We start from the raw sequence: 22,473 nt of genomic DNA, 5'->3' as shown, positions 1-22,473 counted from the left end.
ACTTAGTTCCGTTATTTAATAGCCACACTTCCGGTCTAATTTTATCACCTTTTAAAAATAGAATTGAATTCATTCTAACCTAAAATAAATGGCAGTGTCAAATAATAATACAAAATTTTAGTGTTTTCTGTTCAATTAATTGAGGAAAAATATAAACGTAAAAGACATATTGTTTTTGATGCTTTGAGAGCGACGGTGAAGAAACCATGGATTTCCCAGCATGCATTGCAGCGCCCCTCGTAACTCCTTAGTTTGTATTTCATTTGATTGCGTTTATTTAAAAGACGGTTTCATTTTCGAAGAACATTTCGATTTTGAGCACTGACTGGTCGTAAATTGTGGTAGGTAAATTGGGATATGATATAATGAAATTGTGTGTTTAATTGCTGTTAAAAATGTCGGAAAAAAATGATAAAACGTCATATTGTCAGATATAACTAAATTTTAAACCTCACATTGTTTATTTGCTGTTAATAGTGTCAATAAAATTGTTCAAACAAAAAAAAATGATCATGCTGACATGCAGACTTCTACATGTTAAATTAGTTGTATTAATGGATTAGTCTCATCAAATTGGTTTTGAAACGATCACAATTAAAGCAAAATAACATTTAGGTCACCGTTTTAAGCACTTCATTTAGTTTGGAAATATTACTGTAGTTGTATTTTATTTTCTATTTTTTTATTTAAGTTAAGTTTATTTGTATAGTCCTTGATCACAAGGAATCTCAAAAGGCTGCACAGACCACAGATTATTGCAAACTACAGACTATTATGACACCATCCCCTGATCTAGTACCTACATGAGGGCAAGGAAAAACTCAAAAACCTCAACATGAGGAAAATGAAGAAACCTTGAGAAGGGACCGCACATGAGGTAATCCCTCTTCCAGGATGACCAGGCTGCAATGGATGTTGCAATAACAAATAATACACAGACATTGTCAACGTGAAATATAGGTCATTCATAAGCTAGAGCAATGATTTTCAACCACACTAGTGTGCTGTGAGAGATTTTGAGGTGTGCCGTGAGAAATTATCCAATGTCACTTTTTAAAATTTAAAATTCTATAAAACATTTATGAATAATTTTCTGCAAATATGTCATTGTCAAGTGTCTGTGCTCTAAAACCCTGGTATATTATAAATTATATTGTAATTAATCATACTGTTCAGCGTCATTTTATACCATTTTTGGTCAGTGGTGTGCCGCAAAAATTTTCTGATGTAAAAAACATGCCCTGGCTCAAAAAAGGTTGAAAAACACTGAGCTAGAGAATAGAAGAATTTAAACAGTCCCACTGAGTTTGCAGATCGAGTCTCAGGGGGAAGAGCATTCCAAAACACCAAGGCCTGAATGGAGAACACTCCTGAACCTGTTGTTCTCTTCTTGGCTCTTGAGATCACTAGTAGACCAGCAATTTCAGAGTGAAGGCTCCGGACAGAAACATATCGGGAAATTAATTTTTTTTTTTTTTTGTACTTCTGTTGTCTGGTTTTCATTGAAGTCCTGTAGTTTTGATGTTGTTTTACTGTAGTTTTATTTTTGTAGTATTTCTGCAACATTTTTTGTAGTATTTCCATATTAGTATTGTCTTAGTATTTCTGTAGTGTTGTTGTACTTCAATTGTAGCTTTATTACTGTACTGTATAGCTATTGTATTTGTTTACTATTGCAGGAGTTTTATGATTTTTAGTATTTTTGTAGTATTACTGTAGTATTTATTTTAGTATGCAGGTTTTAGATCATGGGCAGCACGGCGGCGCAGTGGTTAGCGCGTGTGCGACACAGTTCTGAGGTCATGAGATCGAACCTCCTGTGTGGAATTTGCATGTTCTCCCCATGCTTGCGTAGGTTTCCTCCGGGCACTCGAGTTTCCTCCCACATTTCAAAAACATGCATGTCAGGTTAATTGGCCGGTCCAAATTTTTCCTAGGTGTGAATGAGCGAGTGAGATAGATAGATAGATAGATAGATAGATAGATAGATAGATAGATAGATAGATAGATAGATAGATAGATAGATAGATAGATAGATAGATAGATAGATTAATGATTGTAATTCCCTTATTAAAGGGACAGTGTATAATATTTAGTGTCTCCTAGTGATACTAAAAACTTTCATTCAGTAAAAGAAACATTGATTTGAATACTAAACAAAAATACATGAAATGTAATACTGATATTCTCATCTCATCTCATTAGCCGTACCGCTTATCCTCATTAGGGTCGCGGGGGGCTGGAGCCCATCCCAGCCATCTCCAGGCAGTGGGCAGGGTACACCCTGAACTGGTTGCCAACCAATCGCAGGGCACACGGGGACAGACAACTCACTCGCTCATTCACACCTAGGGACAATTTAGACCGGCCAATTCACCTGAAATGCATGTTTTTGGAATGTGGGAGGAAACCGGAGTGCCCGGAGGAAACCCACGCAAGCACGGGGAGAACATACAAACTCCGCACAGGAAGTCTGGAGCTGGATTTGAACCCACGACAGGTTCCCATGACATGAACTGTGCCGCACAAGCGCTAACCACTGCGCCGCCGTGCATACTGATATTATTATTATTATTTTAATTATAGGTCGAGAAATGTATATTTATTTTACATAGTTGGTAGTAAACGGCCACCATGTTTGTCTTTCTGTGCCACTGGTTTTTGTCCGCATTGGACAACAGTGCCGTCTGGTGGTAAAATATTACACACTGGGGCTTTAAATTGTTTTAAATCAATCGGGTTTTGCCACCATTAAATAATACACTCAATCCACTTTAAGTGTCCCTCAGTGAATAGGATATTATTAACACTTGTTCATTTTTCCCTCCAATTTAAACAAATAAAGAAAGTTTGACATAGTCGTTTTCCGGACTCGTTTTTAGAAGAATAACCCGAAGCGATTATAACCATTGTAGGTAATAGGAATGAGTGGAGAGATGTTGTAAAAGGATAGTGGGATATTTGGACGCGTTCTAAGGGATGGGCAGGGCATCTCTATGATGCGGCAGGGGTAAACCAGTGAAAGTGTGTTGTATCACCCTGACCCGAGTGACATGGCCGCTTTCTTGTGTCCCGTTTCATCTGGAGGGACAAAAGCATGACCAACTTAGGTGCCGAGGTGCCTAACTTGTTTGGATGTTTGGGTATTTGGGTTGGCCATGGTCCAAAAATGTGTGTGTTTTTTGCTCCTTTTTCACTTTTTATTTTCTTTGTTTTTGTGTATGTGTTTGTCTTGTTGCCAGTCACTCCTCTCGAGGGATATGACCAAGGTAGATAGATAGATAGATTATAACCAGCAGGGGACGCTGTGCGCCCGAATAAGCATTCTTAACGAAGAAAAACGTTTGCTTTTGTGTTACTCATCGGCGCTCTGCAATTTTGGGCTCAGTGGTGGAACAACTGCCACCGCAACGGATGTATTTGATTTGCTTATCTATCGCGAATCGATATATGAATTTATTTACACCGATGAGGAGCGAAAGGTAACGACATCGAATGATTCCAAACACGCTTTTGACCCGAGATTAGCGCAACTATTTTTGCGGGAATTTTAAGTAGAATCCGGAGTTGTTTGAGCTTGCTAGCATTAGCATGTTAGCCGTAGCATGCTTGACGGAAACAGATTTGTTATAGATTAACAAGATTAAAACGGTGCATCGCGAGCTATTTCGGTACCACTGTTACGATGTCTGATTCGAGCAGGAATAAATCTACTATGTTTGTGGTTATTTGACTTACTGGGATGTATTTGTTGTGAGATTAATAGAAATGGTTAGTGAGTTCGTGTCACGGTCAGCTTGACCGTAACTTGCCTTATTGTTGGAGACGCATTGGGTTTATAAATTAACCATTTAGGATCGAGTAAAGAGGATCGGATTAATGTAATGAGATCGCCGATTTAGTCTGTTTTTGTGGGGACGGGAGACATCAATACGTGGGTTCCTTGACGTCGTCGGAGGCGTCCGTGTTTTGGAAAGCGATTGTGTAACAGTACATGCAGTTCTGTGTTTTTATTTTTGTTGCATCCCATCGGGAGTGCAGTCAGAGGTTAATACCCGTAACAGCTGCTAATGTCACTTGTTGGTAAACAGCGCGGTGTTTTTTGTAAATGCTCTGCATCGAAAAGTTCTAGGATGACTTGTGTTTGTTCCTCAATTTTTCGTATGAAACGACAATTCTTCCAGGTGACGTCCGGTATGGAATGACAACTTCACAGAGATACGTTGCATCCGATTCCAAACCTGCTGGTACGTCTGTCAATTTTGGAACCCTTGATTTCCTAATTCACTCTTTTCGAACCTTTATGGAGCAAAAGGCACAAAATCCCACTTGAGAAGACAGAGCTATGCCCCTGCACAATAGTATTGCCCTTTACACATTGGTTAACTGCTGTTAAAAGTGTCGATAAAAATTGTTCAAACCTCATATTGTTAGAATATAATATAATGAAATTGTGAATTTATTTAATTGCTGTTAAGAGTGTTGATAAAAACTCATATTGTTGGGATATGATATAATGAAATTGTTCATGTGTATAATTGCTGATAAAAATGTCGACAAAAAATGTTCAAACATCATATTGTTAGATATAACAAAATTGTGAATATGCTTAATTGCTGTTAAAAGTGTCGAAAAACATATTGTGAGACTTTCCAGATTGAATTGGGCATTTGAGGTGTTGCGTTATAATTGAATCAGTGTAGTTTGCGCAAGCAGTAGTACTGTATCGGAAATGTCTATTGAAAATGTCATCATGAAAATCACTTGCCTTTACTGTTTAGAAATAAAAACAATGGTGCCTTACCTAAATGCTGGTCTACTAGTGACCCCAAGAGCCAAGAAGCGATCCGCAGGTTCGAGAGCGTTCTCCATTTGGGCCCCGGTGCTGTGGAATGCTCTTCCCCCTGAGATTCGATCTGCAACCTCAGTGGAGTTGTTTAAATCCAAGCTTAAAACACACTTCTATTCTATAGCATATGAATAACCTATATTTTGTGTTGACAATATCTGTGTATTATTTGCCCTCATGTAGGTTTTAGATCAGGGGATGGTGTCATAATAGTCTGTAGTTTGCAATAGTATTTGATCCGTGCAGCCCTTTGAGACTCTTTGTGATTAAGGGCTATACAAATTAATTTGTCTTGACTACCTGAATTGTAGTGATCCGAGGAGAAAAGGTTTCCGATGTAGGGAGACGGGGTATTGTAGACTTTCCAGATTGAATTGGGCATTTGAGGTGTTGCGTTTGAATTAAATCAGTGTAGTTTTCGCAAGCAGTAGTACTGTTTTTATTTGTGTGTATTGTGCATTAGGAGTTTTTATCACACTATTTTATTGCACTGTACCAGAGAGAAACATTGAAATATAAAAATGAATGCAAAGGAAACAACTCAGACTTTGAAGGACGTTAAGTAAATGCATTGTAAATTTTGTTGGTGTTGTGGGCGATGTGACAATATTGTTATTACAATAAAACATTCCATTTTGGTCGGTATTGATAATTATACCCTTTTTTATTTTCTTTGTTATTGTTTTTGTGTTTGTCTTGCTGTCGGGTCACCCCTCTTGAGGGATATGACCAAGGTAGATAGATAGATAATTACTGTGATAATTTTCACTTTTTTTTTTCCTTTTACATTTTAGGACGTACAGCAAACTTGTTTTTTCATGGGGCTCGGTTCTTGTTGAACGTTCGCTAGCACTTGTTTGGTGCTGAATTGTTTTTCCTTCAGCATGTTCTAGCGGCCGATACTGTTTTAAACGGTGGAATAAGTTGGTCGTGTGGTCTGTCTTGGCGGCAAAGTTTGCAATGTATATGGTTTTTATCAGACTTTAAGTAGCCAAACTACCTCCAAACAAGTGAAGATGTGCTTATGACTCTTTCAGCATGTTTTAAATGGATATGTCGGCTGTAATCCGTTGTCTCTTTAGGGCTAGTTTTGACTGTGTTGTATTTCTTTAGCTTTGACTCAGTTTGAGCTGCTCCTCCGCTTATTCGTGCGAAATAATGTGTGGTCAAGTAATTTTAATTATAGCCAATGTTTGTAACTTTTGTGCTTTGTTTCAAATGAGAAAGTCAAACCAAATTTAATATGTATTTTCATTCATAAATTAGAGGTGACAAACTCGACATTTTCAGTGTGCCTGAGGATCTTAACTGGTTGTAACTGGGTAATGTGTGCAAGAGTGCTTTTAGATAGGAATATCCTAAACAAGAAAGGTTACAGCAACCTAGCCCATCAGCTTAAGTCTTCTAGCTAATATCTGATAGGTTTAATCTTAGATGATCATTTGAAGAAAGCAAATATACTGAACAATGGCATGCCAATATGAAATTCGGCTATTTTATGCGGCACCCTAGACAGTCTTACGGAAGACAAGTGTTCCCTGGCCCACTGATTGAAAAACACTTTGAATAAAACGGCTTTCATTTAATTCCCCATTTTTTAATACTGCCAACTAATTCTTTTATTACATGTTTCTACTGGCATGCAATGTCTAACCTTGTGGTAAATATTGTAAACTGCGTTGTCTTCAATGACAATAAAGACAATTTTAACCCATTACCTACGAAAAAATACCAGTTTGAAAAAGTACATCAGAAAATCTGATCTTCTACTGTCACAGTTTGATGGCTTTCCCCTTTTTCTTAACATGCATACAGCGCGGTTTGCTGACATGGAGTGGCATACGCCAGACTTGTCAGAGAAGTTCCAAAGTCGCCTGGGCCGCCGGTCGGGAACAACGGAAAACCGCAACACAAGTCTTGGCTTATCCGTGTCAGTCAGCTCAGAAGGTGACTTTTGCTAAATGTTTCCACTGCAGATGTGTGTTTTGCAATTGTGGCACTTTTCAACGTGCGGTTAGGCAACTTCCTGCACGTACCTTTTAGTTACGCTATATCAAGATGTAAACTGTGTATCTGTATTTACAAATCAAATTTAAATGAGATAAAAGTGTTACATTTTGGGTTAGAAGAACTTTAGGGCATACGAAATAGGATTTGTTCTTCTTCATGGCTAGATCTATACTAGATGTTTTTTGGGGATGCAATTCCAATGTTCCTTTTTTCTGCTCTCGCATGTCAGTCACGCTTGTGATTTGGGTCACAGTTGATTGTGATAGACAGTCTACCAAAACACTAAATTTATCGCTATCTTGTGACAAACAACTTACCTCTGATTATTTTTTGTTCGTTTACATAAATCGTCAATCAATGGTTCATTAAAAAATGGTTGTTAATATAAAACAGATGTATTTTACGACAAAGCATACCCAAATTCAATTTTTGGGCAAAACCTACATTTCATCCTTCTAAAAGAAAAGCAAATTTGCAGATTATAAGGTTTTTTACAAGACAATTAATAAATGTAAATTAAAACTTTGTGTTCAAACAGTATGCACAAAAAGGTTGATGTCATGGGGTGGCCTAACCTCATGTAAACCGTTTTTTGTGAGAATGGATGACTGGATGTCTTGTTAATTTTTTCAGCTTTGTCCCAAATCACATCAAACAGTACTTTGTTCATCTTCGTTTAGATGTGCCACCTCTTGACAGTTCAACCTGTCCTTTAGAGAGTCCATTGACTTTCAAAAATGTCTTTTTGTTCTTTTTATTGCAAATTACAATTTGGATTTATCATTCATCCTTACATAATAGGATGTATTGGTAAATCTGCTTGGCTATTCAATAGCCTATATTTAACATCGTCTGATTGACCATTAAAACACACCAATATTTAATTTTCTGTGCCAGCCACCAAAAATGGGGATGTTAAGCTTTAGTTCGAAATTTTGGATGTAATAAAATGCCACCTAACCTGTCCTGGCGAACCTACTCGACATTTTAATATGCACGTCCAAGTGTTTACTGTCTAACAAAGAGCTAATGACACTCCTGTACTCCTAAGATCAGAGCAGCCACTTCTGTCTATGAGCATTCATTTCGAAAGCTTGCAATAGCAAAGTACTGTTGATTAGTTAGTAATTATTTGCCAGGTCTTATGTGGTCAACATAGTAACAAGTTAAGTTTAAATATACATTATCGTTTAAATGCATGGTTTCAAGGGCTTGATTTAGTTGCCCAAATGTTTACTCAAACACACCTCATCAGCTCAGGCCTCATCAAAAATCATCATTCTCAGCAGGGGGAAGTTGAAGCAAATGAAGATGCAGCAGCTCATTAAACATATCAAAGTATGCAATGTGTCTACAAAGGGTTTTCCCGAGCTTCGATGGGAATTTAAACATTTTCCATAATAGTAGACAAAATGTGGAGCTTTAGCATAGCCTTTTGCTACGTCAACTGACAGGAAGCCTAGCAACATGGTTATTAAACCTAAATTTAGCACCAGCAAAGAGCTGTTGCAAAAACAACGGTGTGTGTCCAAATTAGAATTGAAATTTGAGTGATTAAACATTTCTCAAAGTGTTTTTTATTTTTTTATTATTTATCATAATCATTTGAGTCCTTTGACTTCTGCCCAAAAGCCTTTTTTCTTGTATCGGGTACCTGCAATTATATTATATAATTTGCAAAGGCAGGAATGTGTGTTGAGCAAACATCTCAAGAGTAGTTTAGACTTGTCTAAGTCAGTCATGAATCAACAACTCTTGAGGCCAGTTCTAAACTGAGATTTAAACATTAAAACATTTTCCCTGTGATTTCCTAATCATTTGTTTTAATACTCGATATTGTGCATGCAAATATTTTGTTTGTGGGAGGATGTCTTTCACACAAGTAAACACATTTCAAACGTGAATGAGCGCATGTGATGTGGGAGTGGGAGGAGGAAAGGTGCTTAAATAAGCGTCACCCACAGATCACTCTGTAACATGAGAGGTGGGCTATAAATACCCCTAACCTTTCCTGTGTTTGCGGAGTTTGATGTGTTTGCTCAGTGTTGGGCGCAGGCTGCTTGAGGACAGACAATACTCTTTTGGGCTCAAGGCCCACTCACTGCGCCGCTTTCATATGGGCTTCTTTGCGTCATTCACCGTTTCTGAGAAATGCAAGCCACGTTTGGCTTTTTGGATTTAAAGGGTCTTCCCGGTCAGCGATACAATGCTACTAATATGCTTGTTGCTGTCAAATGACTGCCTGTTTTTCCGACTTGAACAGGTCTCTAAGGTTTGTGTAGCTTTTTTTGGTTACTGTCCGAAATGGGAAAACATTTTTGGAGAGTGCTCATGATGTAACGTGGGTGTGGACTATCTTAAAACTAGCAGAATTCTGAGTGTATTAATCACTGTGACAGAGATTGCATGGTTTATTTATTTATTTATTTTTTTTTTTTTAAACACAATTGCAATACACTACATGAATGTTGGAAATTTTTATGAAATAGTGTTGTTTCTTACACAACAAAGTAGGCCACCCATTTACTTTGACTGTTCTGTCTACTAAAATAGCGCAAAAGCCTGCAGTGCTCACTGTATTCTGCATTGAGTTTTATGGCTACATCAGTATATGGAACAGTGAGATAATATGTTGCTAATTTTGTCAATTTTAATTTTGTTGCAGATTTCTGCAGTTCGAGTAGCAGCCCCTCTTTCCAGCCCATCCGCAGTCAGATCCCGATTCCTACGGCTCATGTCATGCCATCTACGGCCGGAGCCCAGGCCTCTAAGCCCCTGGCTGGCCTGCAGGAAGAGTCCAGATCATCCTCCACCTCCAGAACATCGAGTGGCTCCACCTCCAAATCGTCCTATCTTTCCAAATCTGTATCATCACCCAACCTGGACACTCAGCCACCCACAGGAAGCGAGCCTGCCGGTCCAAAGCCGGACTGCCTGAGTCGCTATCGAAGCTTGGTAAATGGGTTGGACCACTCGCTTTTCCCCACGGATCGCACAAGGATGGATGAGGGCCAGAGGTTTGACACTCCTGCTGTGGAATCTACCATGAACCAATCAGCCTTATTGGGGGGTTTATCCCCTGAGGTCAGACTCCGATTACAGGCTGCAGGGATTAAAGACACATCAGACGTGGCGTCTGAGCTTTACCGAGGAAGCACGGATAACAACTATAAAGTTCTACCAGAGACCAGGAGCGGAGTTTCTCTCGCTGGGGTTTCTGTCACCAATGAACCCTCTAATCTCAGGTCCAGCCACCCGGTTGGCAATTATGCCAGTCCGCTTAGCCTACAGACGCAGGCTCTGCTAAGGGAGCATGCGGGCTCCAAAGCGTACGATTCGGTCCGTCAGGACCGGTGTGGGGAAATATTAGGCTGGCAGCAACAACAACATAAGCAACAGATAGACAGCATCCGCATGCAAGTGGAACAAATGCAGGTATGTTCCTATTTAAGATGGGAAGGCCCTTTTGCAAATGGAGAGCTTGATCCCTGTCAAAACAAACAGTACTTTTATTTCCATGAAGTGACTGAATGATAAGGGGTCATTACAGTTGTCCAGGGGAACGCCTTTGTTTTTGGAACATGAAATGGGAGCAGACCGAAAAAAAATCGTCATTGGGAAAATAATTTTGACCTCGACTACACAAAGCCTGGGGCAAACAGACACATTGGCCTATTTAAAACTTGAATTTGAGTGAAACGCACTAGAATCGGTCTGCAAATTGATTTATGCAGATAACAATGTGAAACCGCTTTTTAGAAAGTTGTTTTCACCTGATGTCTATGCACTCTTTCAATTGCTCACACTGCACACTGATTCACTTTCATAGAATTGTGTTTTAATATTGATTAGTATATATTTTTCTTTTTTTCCCAAATGTGTTTACATTTTTAAATATTTCTTGTGCTCGTCAAATTTTGATGGTCAGCATAGATAATGTTCTACAAGCACAAATATTTTTTGGGTCTAAGATTTTGATGGTGAATATTTTTTATGAGGAGGGTTACCATGGACATGTTAAATCAAGAAATCTGTCACTTTATGTTCATTAAATCTTGCAGCCAGTTTATATCAAGTAGTGAAATAGGGTAGTCCTCATAGATTTAAGAGTATGGAACATAGCCTCTAATTACATTCCCTGACACATTAAAATTAAACAATAATACAAATGTTATAGAATAATTCATGTATATTTTGACAAGTGGTCAAGCTTATGAAAAAATGGTCAATGATCAAATTAAGCTGTTGTTAAGTCCGATGTGCAATCTTGCAGGTTGATTATTTGCAGTTATAATTCGGGAATCTTTTGTTTTCATGTCATGGCTTGAGACCATTGAACATTATTTTATCCTCTATTTCTATGTCTTTTTTCCAGCTGAGTTCTGGTGTGGGCCAGTACCCATCTTTGTACCCCACAGCCATTCATCCAGAATTTGGCAAATGGGATGCTATGGTGAAAGCCAGCGAAGATCTGTTGAAGGAAAAGGAGCTCATTATAGAGCGGTAAATATTTCCGTTCACTTTACTTCTTGTGATTGGATAACCTAGCCTTCACTTAGATTCCTTTTAGCTATAAAGATCCTGGAACATTCGCATTTACTGCTTAAGCGTTAATCAAAATATAAATGTGTAGAAGCATATAGCAGGTGTTGGATAACAGCACTGTTTTCGCAGTTAATGGGGACCAAAACCACTCGCAAAAGGTGAAAATCCGCATAGTAGAATCACACCTTTTATTTTTTTAATTGTTACTTATTTTTGTTCCGCCTTCATCAATGCGTACAATACATTTCATGATAGACATGTTTTTAATTTTTACATCATATATATACACCTCGGCCTTTTACATAAAATCTCATATTCACTCAAAGAAATCTCTAAAAATTACTTCACCGAAAAATGATTTTTTTGATTTAAAACACGAAATTAACGAAACATTTATTATTGACAAATATAGACAATGATTACTCTATAAATAACTTTCTAGTAAGATAATGTGGGGCAACTTAGATCGGGGTTCGGCAACCAGCAGCTCTTGGAGCTGCATGAGGCTCATTGGTGCTCCCTAGCCGCTCCCTGGTGCTTTTTCAAAAATGTTTGATAATAGAAAATGATATGGTTTCTGTAGGAGAACAAACATGACACAAACATTCTTAACATTTTCGAATAAATATTACCGACAGAGAGCGGGGGAGAGAGAACAAATAGAAAAAAAGTTAGATTTAAAGGTAAACAGTATGTATTTTAAATTAGTCTGTTTGTTTCTTTGCAAGGCGGACCTTCATTGAAGCCAAATTACCAACTGAGAGGGGGAACAAATAGAAAACGTTCGGATTTGTCGATGGTTTGTTTGTGTTATTGGGGAGAGAGGAAGAACAAATGGTTCGCCAGATGCATCGTTTAGGCGGCGTGACAAAGGGTTTGGGACAAAAACTTCTCACCGAGATTCAGAAAAGAATGCAGAGAAGGTATACGGTCACAATACAGCATGAAAGAGGCTACCATGTGAATTGGTTAATCGGCATCGAAGATCACAAGTCAAGAGGTGCTGGCCGATGGGTGTAAATCTTGGCTTCCCGAAACATCCATTAGTGGTGCGGGAAGCATCTGTTGTATTTTTTTCATTCAATCTTTTAATTTTAGATCAAATTGTTTTTTTTTACGCAAAGGACTAAAGCAGCGATAACCTAAGCGCGAAGTAACAAGGGGTCTCTGCATTAATTTTTTTTTCCCCCCTCCTAAATATGTTTAAAATACCTTGACTTTGCAGACAAAAGCAGCATATGACACAGTTAGAGCAACGTCTAAGGGAAAGTGAGTTGCAGGTCCACGGAGCATACTTGGGCCGAGGCGCTCCCTTCGGGGATACGTGTCTGTTTCGACTACAGGTTAGTATCCCGGGCAAATCCCGACTTAAAGTCCTTTGTAGCAGTTCTTGTTCTCACACGCGTCGCTTCTACGAACCTCTGGGGTGACTCACGTGACATTACAGGAAGCTCAGAGGGAAAACGCGTTCCTGAGGGCACAATTTGCCGAGCGCACGGATTGCGCCGCCATGGAGAAGGCGGAGGCCGAGCGCAGGCTGGGCGCGGTTGAAGCCGAGACACGTCGGCTGACTGACAGCCTTAAGGAGACATGTGAAAAGCATGCAGAGGAACTGAAGAAACAGGAAGAGAGGGTAGGCGTTAACCTCATCTTGGTTCCTTTTGATGTGTGTTTCGTCAGCTTGTAAACTACAAAATGACTGGTTGTGACGGTTAAATGCAATCTTTTTTGAGTGTTTAGTTTTTATGATTGCACTATTAACAAAGCAGCAAGACTGTATGCTGCCACTGCGTTTGGCGTTTGTTACGCAGGTTTGTTTTAGTCATATTGCTCATTTCATGCAAGATCCTTAAATGTTTGCTGCTCAAGCATTGCCAATGCAAACAGTATTGCTATTTTAGCCACCTTTATTTCTAATGAATTGTTGTAATTTTTTTAAGAAATCTTTCATGAAAATTTGTTTTCCTATTGTTGTTTTTCACTGTTTTAAATTTATTTTACATTACTGTAGTTAACTTCAAATGTGCAAAATCCTTTGCCAGGTCAAGTCATGTTTATTTGTATAGCCCTTAATCACTAAGAGTCTCAAAGGGCTGCACAGACCACACATTATTGCAAACCACAGAAGTTATTATTACACCATCCCCTGATCTAAAACCTACACGGGGGCAAGAAAAAACTCAAAAACCTAAACATGAGGAAAATGAAGAAACCTTGAGAAGGGACCGTACGTGAGGTAATCCCCCTTCTAAGAATGAACAGGCTGCAATGGATTTTGCAATAACAAATAATACACAGATATTGTCAACGTGAAATATAGGTCATTCATATGCTATAGAATAGAAGTGTGTTTTAAGCCTAGATTGAAACAGTTCCACTGAGGTTGCAGATCGAATCTCAGGGGTAAGAGCATTCCACAGCACCGTGGCCCGAATGGAGAACGCCCTTACGTCTTAGGTCTTGGGATCACTAGCAGACCAGCATTTTCAGAGTGAAGGCTCTGCACCGGAACCTAGGGGGAAATTAAATCAAAGAGATATGAAGGAGCAAGTCCATGCATGATTTTGTATAATACCAACAGAACCATAAAATCACATCTTAAGCTAACAGGGAGCCAATGCAGGTTAGCTAAAATCAGGTAATGTGATCAAACGTTCTTGTCTTATTTAAAAGAGTCAAGTGGTTAAACTTGAGTAACATTTTTTCCTTAACGCTTGGTGTCTGTATAGCACTTGTAATTTCATCATTTGGTTTGGAATCTGAACAAGACTGAAAGAAAACAAGAGAACAGAAGGACAGAAATATTGACATCCTGTCTTTGACCTTAACCGTGACCAAGTGTAGAAACTACTGAACCGATCCCCTTTTTAACAACCAAATCCTTTTTACCATCTGTGCTGATCTGTTGGCAAAATTGCTACTTTAGTTGGCTATTTTATCATAATGCACACATTTCCAGCATTAGCAAATAAACCACTACATGAGCATGAATATTGACAGCATTCAATATGCTCAATTCATTCAAATACAAATATACAAATACATTAATTGTTAGTAAAGGCCAATATGCACATTTTTAGGCTTGGTCTGTTTATCTGACATACAATAAGAACAACTGCTTTGAGTTATTCATCGTTTATCAGAATTAAACCGAACAAAGCGACAAAATCAAATGATTTTTTTCTTTCAAAAATTTTAGTGTTGATTGATAATAGGAAAAATGTATATACCTTTCCTGTACCAGTAAATTGTGCTGTACATATTTTAAACAATGGACAGAACTAGACTTGAGAATATTCATCAGTTGATATTCATCAAACCACCATTAATTCTTTTGATTGAAATCAACAACTACACTTCTACATTTTTGGTGCTGTGTAGAAATCTCCCATTTTCCAACACTTTACAGTAAAATTGTGACTTAATCTAAGGAGGTTTGATGAAAAAGATGAGCCCTGGTGTTGTGTAAGGCCTGCTTCTTACTCCCATTGATCGTCATGGCTTTTTTTCCCAGATAAAGTGCCGAGACAAGCATATTAACAACCTGAAGAAGAAATGTCAGAAAGAGTCTGAGCTCAAAAAAGAGAATCAGCAGCGCATCGAAACTCTGGAACGCTATCTGGCCGACCTTCCTACTTTAGAAGATTACAAGAGCCAGAACAAAGACGTGAGCGCAGATGAGCTTAGCCTGACACAAAAGGCATTGATTCTCATCTTTTGGTTACCGGTTACCAAATATATTTGCGCTTTAGCTTCAGGAGGCCGAGCGACTGGCAGCTCGGCTACAGGAAAAGGTGAAAGAGCTGGAGGCATCTTTACAGGTAACACATGTGCAACTTGAAGAAAAGGACACACAGCTGGAGGAGCAGAAACGAAAGGAAAGAGATTTGCTTACCACCATCACAGAGTATGTGTGCAAGAAGTTCAAATTATTTAGATAAGTTAAATACAATAAGAAGGTAACAATGTTTTCTATTTGCGTTCATCAGTATGCAGATGCGTGTGCAACAAGGCCTTGAGGATGGAGCACGACTTCCCTCTTTGGATATCGAGAAGCTCAGAGGAGAGAACAATACCTTAAGAGAAGAACAGCAAAAACTCAAGAAGGTCTTGCATGTTTTGTGTATAGTCAAGTATTCAGCTTTAACCATAAGAGCTGTTTTCTAAGCACGTATGGAGTAGTATGATAACATGTATTACATACATACATACATACATATATACAACGGTTCTTTATTTTCTCGACAGGTTATTGAGAATCAACATAGGATGATGGAGCATCTTGGATCCAAGATTCAGGTAACTGACTTTTGGGGTTACTGGTGAAATATTTCTTACAATTAAGGATAAAACAACATTGGAATTTCAAGGACTTTCCGCCTGGCAGTTATTCTCTTATTTACTTTTGCTTGGGTGTCATTGTGCTTTTGATTTAATACAAAATGTGACCGAGTGCTTGGTGAGACAAATGGCCATCGCACTAGCACACATGATTATTTCACACTCGTCTTTGATTTTGATAATTCAATCAACAACTAAAAAGACCACAGCATTCTCATTTCTTTTCTTGTTTTCTTAAAGCAATTAGGGAGTTAATCTACCGGTAAACAATTTTACCGACACACACAAGCATCGATGCAGACAGCTGACTAACATGATCCGGAAGTCTACAGAGGACTCAACATGGCTGAAATGTCCATATTTTATGAATATAAAATGAGAACACAATATGATTAGATAAATGCTCTGAGGGGACAGTTAATGGCAGTGACCAGAAGTAGTGTTCTTTCATTCAATTTGGTGGTTATATTGGTAATGTTAGAAATTTGCACTTCAATATTGTGATAGCATCTGTTCATAATTTCATGCCTACCCCTAGTCACAGGCGGATCTCAATCTCTAAAAAATTAATATCTTTGAAGTTGTATTGAAAAATGGGTAATGTATAGAAAAATGGGTATTCATATTTTATTGATCGATTTGGGAGTTTTATTGCTGCTAAACATTGCACTAATTTTCATTTCAGTGCACTTTTAGAGTATTATTGTAGTGGTATTTTTGTAGTACTTCTGTTGAAGTGTTTTTGAATTAATTTCATAGTAGTATTTGTGTAGTACTTTTGTAGTATTTCCATAGTAGTACTTTTTTAGTATTTAGTATTTTTGTAATATAACTGTAGTTGTATTTTTGTAGCATTTTTTGTTCAGCCCTTTGAGACTTCTTGTGATTAAGGGCATCACAAATAAACACGACTTGACTAAGACTATGTAAATACATTTTTAGAACTTAGCCCTGTCTCCAAGCACCAACTTGTCAATATTTTTGCCTATTCTGACTATATTTTATAATATATTTTTCTGTCTAGTCTTTATCCCATGTTTATCTTGTTTATCCTTGAGTGCCATGTCCAATCTCATTGCGAACCATGTTCACTACGTTGTAATCAATGGCAATAATTGGTCGATGTTTTCGTCAAGATAATTCGTCATTTGGAAAAAAATACTTATATTATATTATATTATAGATATGTTGTTAAAAAATGTTGGCGTATTTCTCACAGAAATATTTAAAAAGTTTCCCCTAACTAAAAATGTTAGTTTGTTACAAAAATATAAAAATAATCAGTTTGTATTTTTTGTACTATTCTTCTTGAAAAGTAACCATTCCTGAACATCAACTGGTGTGTTTTGGCAGTGCGGTGTCTGGTTTTTATTTTATTCATTTAAAATTTTATTTTTCACTCAATTTGTGTGTGTCTTTTGTATATGACAATCCGTTATGTAGGGCGAGGAGTGGTGTTTTTCTTATTGTATATTTGCATTTCAGTGTCTGTAAAGTGCTACACAAATGAATGTACATTCGAATAAAGACTATTATTATTATTTTGTGTCCTCTACAGGGTCTGAAAGTTCAGTTATCCGAGGAAGAGTACGCTTCCCAGGGTCTGAGAGAGGATGTGTTGTCCAAAGAGCAAAAACTGTCTGAGCTGGACTTGGCCATGAAAGAGGTAAGACATATACATTCTGAATGACCTATTAGTTGGCTCATTTGCAGAAAACAAATTTAAAGCAGGGTTTGAAATCCTCAAATGCTTGATTTTAAAGTTGTGTTTTCAAGTGCTTGAATTTTGGGTGAACTGAATGTGAATGCTTAAAAAAGTTACAATTTTTCCCTGTAGTATGATTCGATAAATCAGTGGTTCCTAACTGGTCTTACGTCAAGACCCACCATTTCACCCTAATGACAACCAGCGACGCAAATAAAGAAATAAATCCACTTCTCTAAATTATAAAAAGAAAGAGAGATGGAAGTATAATACACTTTGTTTAAAAAAACAAACAAAATAGACCAGCAAAACCAAAAGACTTGTTGTACTGTATACACCGGCATCTAAATGACTCCCTTAAATGTCATGTTTATTTGTATAGTAACTTTATCACAAGGAGTCTCAAATGGCTGTACAGACTATTACAGACTATTATTACACCATCCCCTGATCTAAAACCCACATAAGGGCATGGAAAAACTCAAAAACCTCAACATGAGGAAAAGAAAGAAACCTTGAGAAGGGACCGCACAGGAGGTAATCCTGTAGCTCAGGAGGTAGAGCGCTCGTCTTGGCATCAAGGGATCCCAGTTCGAATCCCGGCTCCTCTGTGTTACATGTCGAAGTGTCCTTGGGTAAGACACTGAACCCCTAATACCCCAAACAAGCAGGTTAGTGTCTTACATGCCTGCAATACAAGGCCGAGGAGGAAAATGTGAAGCACACTGTAATGCGCTTTGGGAAGTCATTGACTTGAAAAGCACTATATAAATGCAGATCATTTCATTTTCTCTTCCAGGATGACCAGGCTGCAACGGATGTTGCATAACAAATAATACACAGATATTGTCAATTGGACAGGTAGAAGGGAAAAAGCCTGCGACCCACTTGGAATGGTTCCATGACCCACTTTTGACTCCCGACCCATCAGTTGCGAAACACTGCGATACACCTTGCATTTAATGTAGAAAACAATAAAACAAGTCTGCTTAAATTGATACCGACACGCCTGCTATGGTGGCTTCGCTTTGCCATTGCATTTATTTTTGCCCTGTGACTAATGGCAGGTGGCATTAGTTTAAGGGTTCATTTGCGTGCCAAAAATCCTTACAAAATTCTTTGATTTTTATTTTGTGCTTCAAGGGTCTAAAAGTGCTTGATTTTTGGGTGATGTTCACGTCAATGTTGCCATGTTTCTCAAAAAGTGCTTAAAAAGGACACTGAAACTACTCACTGGAGGCTTTGCTCTGCCTTTGCATTTTATTCTACCTTAACTGCAGCTGGCATTAGTTTGTACAGCATTGTCCTATGTAGCGTCACTTGCGGGTCACGCCCAAGAGTACATGTGCATGTTAAACTTAAACCCACTGGTACTATAAAGTGTGTATTCCTGCTATTTAGGTCGTGCTTTCCAATGGTACATTGTAATGGGAAGTATTTCCTACAACTGAAAATGTTAGCTACATACTGCTGTATTTTTTACCTCCAGTCTATATGGGAAAAGATTTGTCTCACTAATAAGCAATGTTCCCTGTAATTTTCCACGGGTATGAGCGCTCACACAAAGTTGGTGAGCAACGCTTCAAACAACAGTGAGCAACAGCAATCCCAAGTGTGGCAAGATAATTAATTGTCCAAAACTTGACATCAAGTTAGATTTTGCTGAGTTTCCGGCAATGCAAAATTATTTTTCTCTTTTGAATGAATTGACACATGTACTATTGCAAAGGTTGTACGGCCTACAAACGTCAATTGTTCTTACAATTCTTTCACAAGATATCCATTTCTTTTTATTTCCTGATATATTTTGTCGCATAATATTAACATTTTTGGGGGCTTAATTAGTCTTGTAAGATACAGAACTTTACTTAATCACATTTTTTAGTGGAAGTACAATGTTGGCAACAAGATTCACTTGATATAATTGGAAATTAGTTGAATGCAACACAAACTTTTTCTTCTTTTTTCCGTGTTTTTTTTTCTTTTTTTTTAATTCCTTTAAAAAAAAATCTAATTGTGTTTATTTTTTCCGAGCTGTTGCTTTTTTTTTGTTCTCTATTTACCTTTTTCCTACATTTCTTTCTTTTCTTTTTTTCTGGCTTTTTTAAAATTTATTTTTCCTTCTTTTTTTCCTCTTCCTGTTGTTTCTTTTTTTCCCTCAGCTTTTCACTGCTTTTTCATTTTGGTATTTTTTTCTTTTTTGTTCTATTCCCCCTTCTGCACAATTTTACATAATATTTGGTCATGTTGGGATTAAATAAGCAAAAACAACCTGAAGAGCCGCTTAGGACCCGAAGGAGCCGGTTCCTTTTAGTGAGCAGAGCTGAAGAAGCCGGTTCTTGACAAACTGTACTAACTTTACTCGACTTCAAATACCGCATTTAGTACACAACGTCACTGGAACCCGTGTATTTTTACCTTCATACACTGTAACTTTGACTTAATTTGCTTCTTAATTCGTAATTTTGAGCCCTCATTTTTGTGCGCTGGCTAGATTTTCTTGTGCGCTGAGAATGTGCGAGCAGTGCGCAATTGCGCACGCGCGCAGCTTAGAGGGAACACTGCTAATAAGTGTATTTGCAATTCACTCAAGATCTAAAAATCAAATGTCCTGTTTAATGCACACGCGAGATTAAAAATGGCATACATTAATAGCAGATATATTTGTGGCTTTTCAATATCCGTGACACAGGATGTTTTATTTGAATGGGCCTGGAGAAATTGTAAAATTGGCTTTGAACATCCTTAAAGTGCTTGGATTCAAGGTAATACAAACCCTGTTTAAGTTGAGCTCAAACTGATTGAAGCCCCTTTCTGGCAGCTGTCTTCCCAAAACCAGGAACTGATGGAGCAGAATTTGACCATGCAAGAGCGGATAAGCGAGTCAGAGCTCAAGAACTCCAACGAGGCCTCCTCGATACCGCAGCCTGCCGAAGCACGCCTGACTCAGCATCTCCACAAGGAGCTCGTCTCCTGCCTCAGCGAAATGCGTTCTCTGTGCAGCATTTTGACTCAGAGGGCTCAGGGACAAGACCCCAACCTCTCACTGCTGCTAAATATTTCATGTAAGCTTGAATTCGATTTTTTTTTTTTTTTTACCTGATCTCGATAAATTCTTTTTCATGTCTCATTTGTTTTTTTAAAGCACCCATATCAACCACGGAACACGAAGAGGACTGGACAATTCCGGAGGTGCTCCACAAGAAGCTCATCGAAGCGCAGCAGCTTCGTCGGGACGTGGAGGACTTGCGTAATTTAATAGTGGACCGCTACGCACAAGATATGGGTGAAAACTGCAACATGCAATAGCTTTGCCCGGTTTCGCCTCAGGAGCAACTAAATCGGGTTTGACTTTCACGCCTGGTACCTGAATGTCAGAATGCGGTTTTCATATTTTTTAGAATGCAAAGGAAAGCCTAAATGTTTAAGTTTCCTTCGCCTGACTGTATGTCACTTTTTGAGCCTTTCTGTAGCACAGTCTTCCCTTTTTACTGTTGAGTTCGTCTTCTCGGACTAAGGGCTAACAGAAAAGAACTTACCTCTAATACTTGATCCTTGGATATATTTTTACTTATTTAAATGTGATATTACTATCATTTACCAAACAGTCTTAAACCTTTTTTGACTATAGTAGATGATGGCGCTTGTGTAAGTCCACAAATGATAATTTATTAAACTCAAGGTTTTCTCTCATTGGGGAGGGGGAAAGATCCAAGAAGCGGTTGACAATCAACTGGTAAAAGTGTTTTATCGTAAAGATGTTGCCACCATGCCATTATTTAAAATGGTCACAAGTGAAACATCGACAATGTCGTGAGGTAGAAGAGTTCTAAACCATCGGGCCTTCGTCTGTTCAAACCAAAGAAAGCTGGTTGTCGAGGCGGTCGTGCAAACTCCGATTTTTCTTTGCTCGCGTGACTCCGTCCACCTCAGTGAACACCATCCGGTGCCTTTCCCTCACATTTACGGTTACGGATTGCGTTTATTTAAGACCAATAAAGAGCCTGTTAAAGGCTTGTTCTTCCAGTTGTGAAATTTCTCCCCAAGCATCAGCCATTAGGATGATAGTTCATACATTCCCTGACTCTGAATGTAGCGGATGAATTAGGATGTTAGCTCTCTCTGAGTGGTGTTTTTTATTAGTCCACATCGATTTGTTCCATTGTATGTTTTAAGGTTGATAATTGCTGATTCATTAGGAAAATACACGACTGAGAAATAGTATTGACCTTCAGTATTAATAATCTCGTCTGGACTGTGTGTGCATGATGTGGACCTTTTCATACATTGCAGTAATGGTTTGCTTGATAGTAACAATGTGCAAAGGTTCCATGAAGAGTTGTTTTCCCCGTTATGTCATGGCGTTCCAAGTTTCACTTTTATGTTGGTTTGGACAATGGAATATTTCTTAACCGTACGCGAAAAGCATTGGGCTGGCTGGATCACCCAAAGGTGTTTCGCAGTGTTTATTTTTTTAAACCGATTTTCACAAGTTTGGTGTCAAAGAAGACATTTTAGGAAAACTTTAAAGGGAATTAAAGGACCTTTCGTGCACAAATATGCAATAAATACCCAGGACACAAGCCATTTCATGGGACCTACAAACCTTAAGATGCACATAATCAAAAGTCAGGCTGTGCATGCCTTAACATCTCGAAAGTAAGGGAAAATTGTTTATATGGTCATACCTTTTGTTTTTTTGTAATGCCCTATTTTAAAAATAAAGATGTTCAACATTGATATTGGATCTTGAGACTTTTTTTTCCCAAATTATGTGTTTCTGTTCTAGTCAATATATAAAAGCAAAAATTCTCTAACAGTATGTACAGAGCCGCAGTGGAGAGCATTCTGGCATAGGGTGTTACTGCGTGTTATGCCTGGAGCATGCTAACAGACAGAAACATGGTGAGTAATCAACACAGCCCAAAAGAACATTAGCTACTTTCTGCCCAGTATAGAGGATGGTGCAGGCTTGGGATACTGCAGCAGAACCATCAACTTAAAAGAGTCTTTCCACCCAGGC

General features: G+C 38.3%; 1 protein-coding gene across 2 annotated transcripts; it reads left to right on the top strand.

Annotated features, from left to right (window-relative positions):
• The first annotated feature begins 247 nt into the window (after positions 1 to 247).
• On the top strand, positions 248 to 22,190 carry cep85 (centrosomal protein 85). Of its 2 annotated transcripts, XM_088327310.1 has the most exons (14): positions 3,335 to 3,482; positions 4,185 to 4,247; positions 6,665 to 6,796; positions 9,525 to 10,294; positions 11,235 to 11,362; positions 12,630 to 12,747; positions 12,852 to 13,037; positions 14,919 to 15,071; positions 15,157 to 15,311; positions 15,394 to 15,511; positions 15,653 to 15,703; positions 17,304 to 17,411; positions 20,272 to 20,515; positions 20,596 to 22,190. In XM_088327310.1, the coding sequence occupies exons 2-14, from the start codon at positions 4,202 to 4,204 to the stop codon at positions 20,757 to 20,759; spliced, it is 2,373 nt and encodes a 790-aa protein (XP_088183436.1). In that variant the 5' UTR covers positions 3,335 to 3,482; positions 4,185 to 4,201; the 3' UTR covers positions 20,760 to 22,190. The 2 variants fall into 2 exon arrangements, with proteins under 2 accessions (XP_088183437.1, XP_088183436.1); XM_088327311.1 differs by lacking the exons at positions 3,335 to 3,482; positions 4,185 to 4,247 and adding an exon at positions 248 to 341.
• Positions 22,191 to 22,473: the final 283 nt, after the last annotated feature.

The sequence above is a fragment of the Urocampus carinirostris genome, chromosome 2, assembly GCF_059441175.1.
Source record: "Urocampus carinirostris isolate Australia breed hairy pipefish chromosome 2, RoL_Ucar_1.0, whole genome shotgun sequence".
Classification (NCBI taxonomy): Eukaryota; Metazoa; Chordata; class Actinopteri; order Syngnathiformes; family Syngnathidae; genus Urocampus; species Urocampus carinirostris.
The sequence above is the reverse complement of the archived record's forward strand: the minus strand, read 5'-3'. Positions and strand labels throughout refer to the sequence as shown.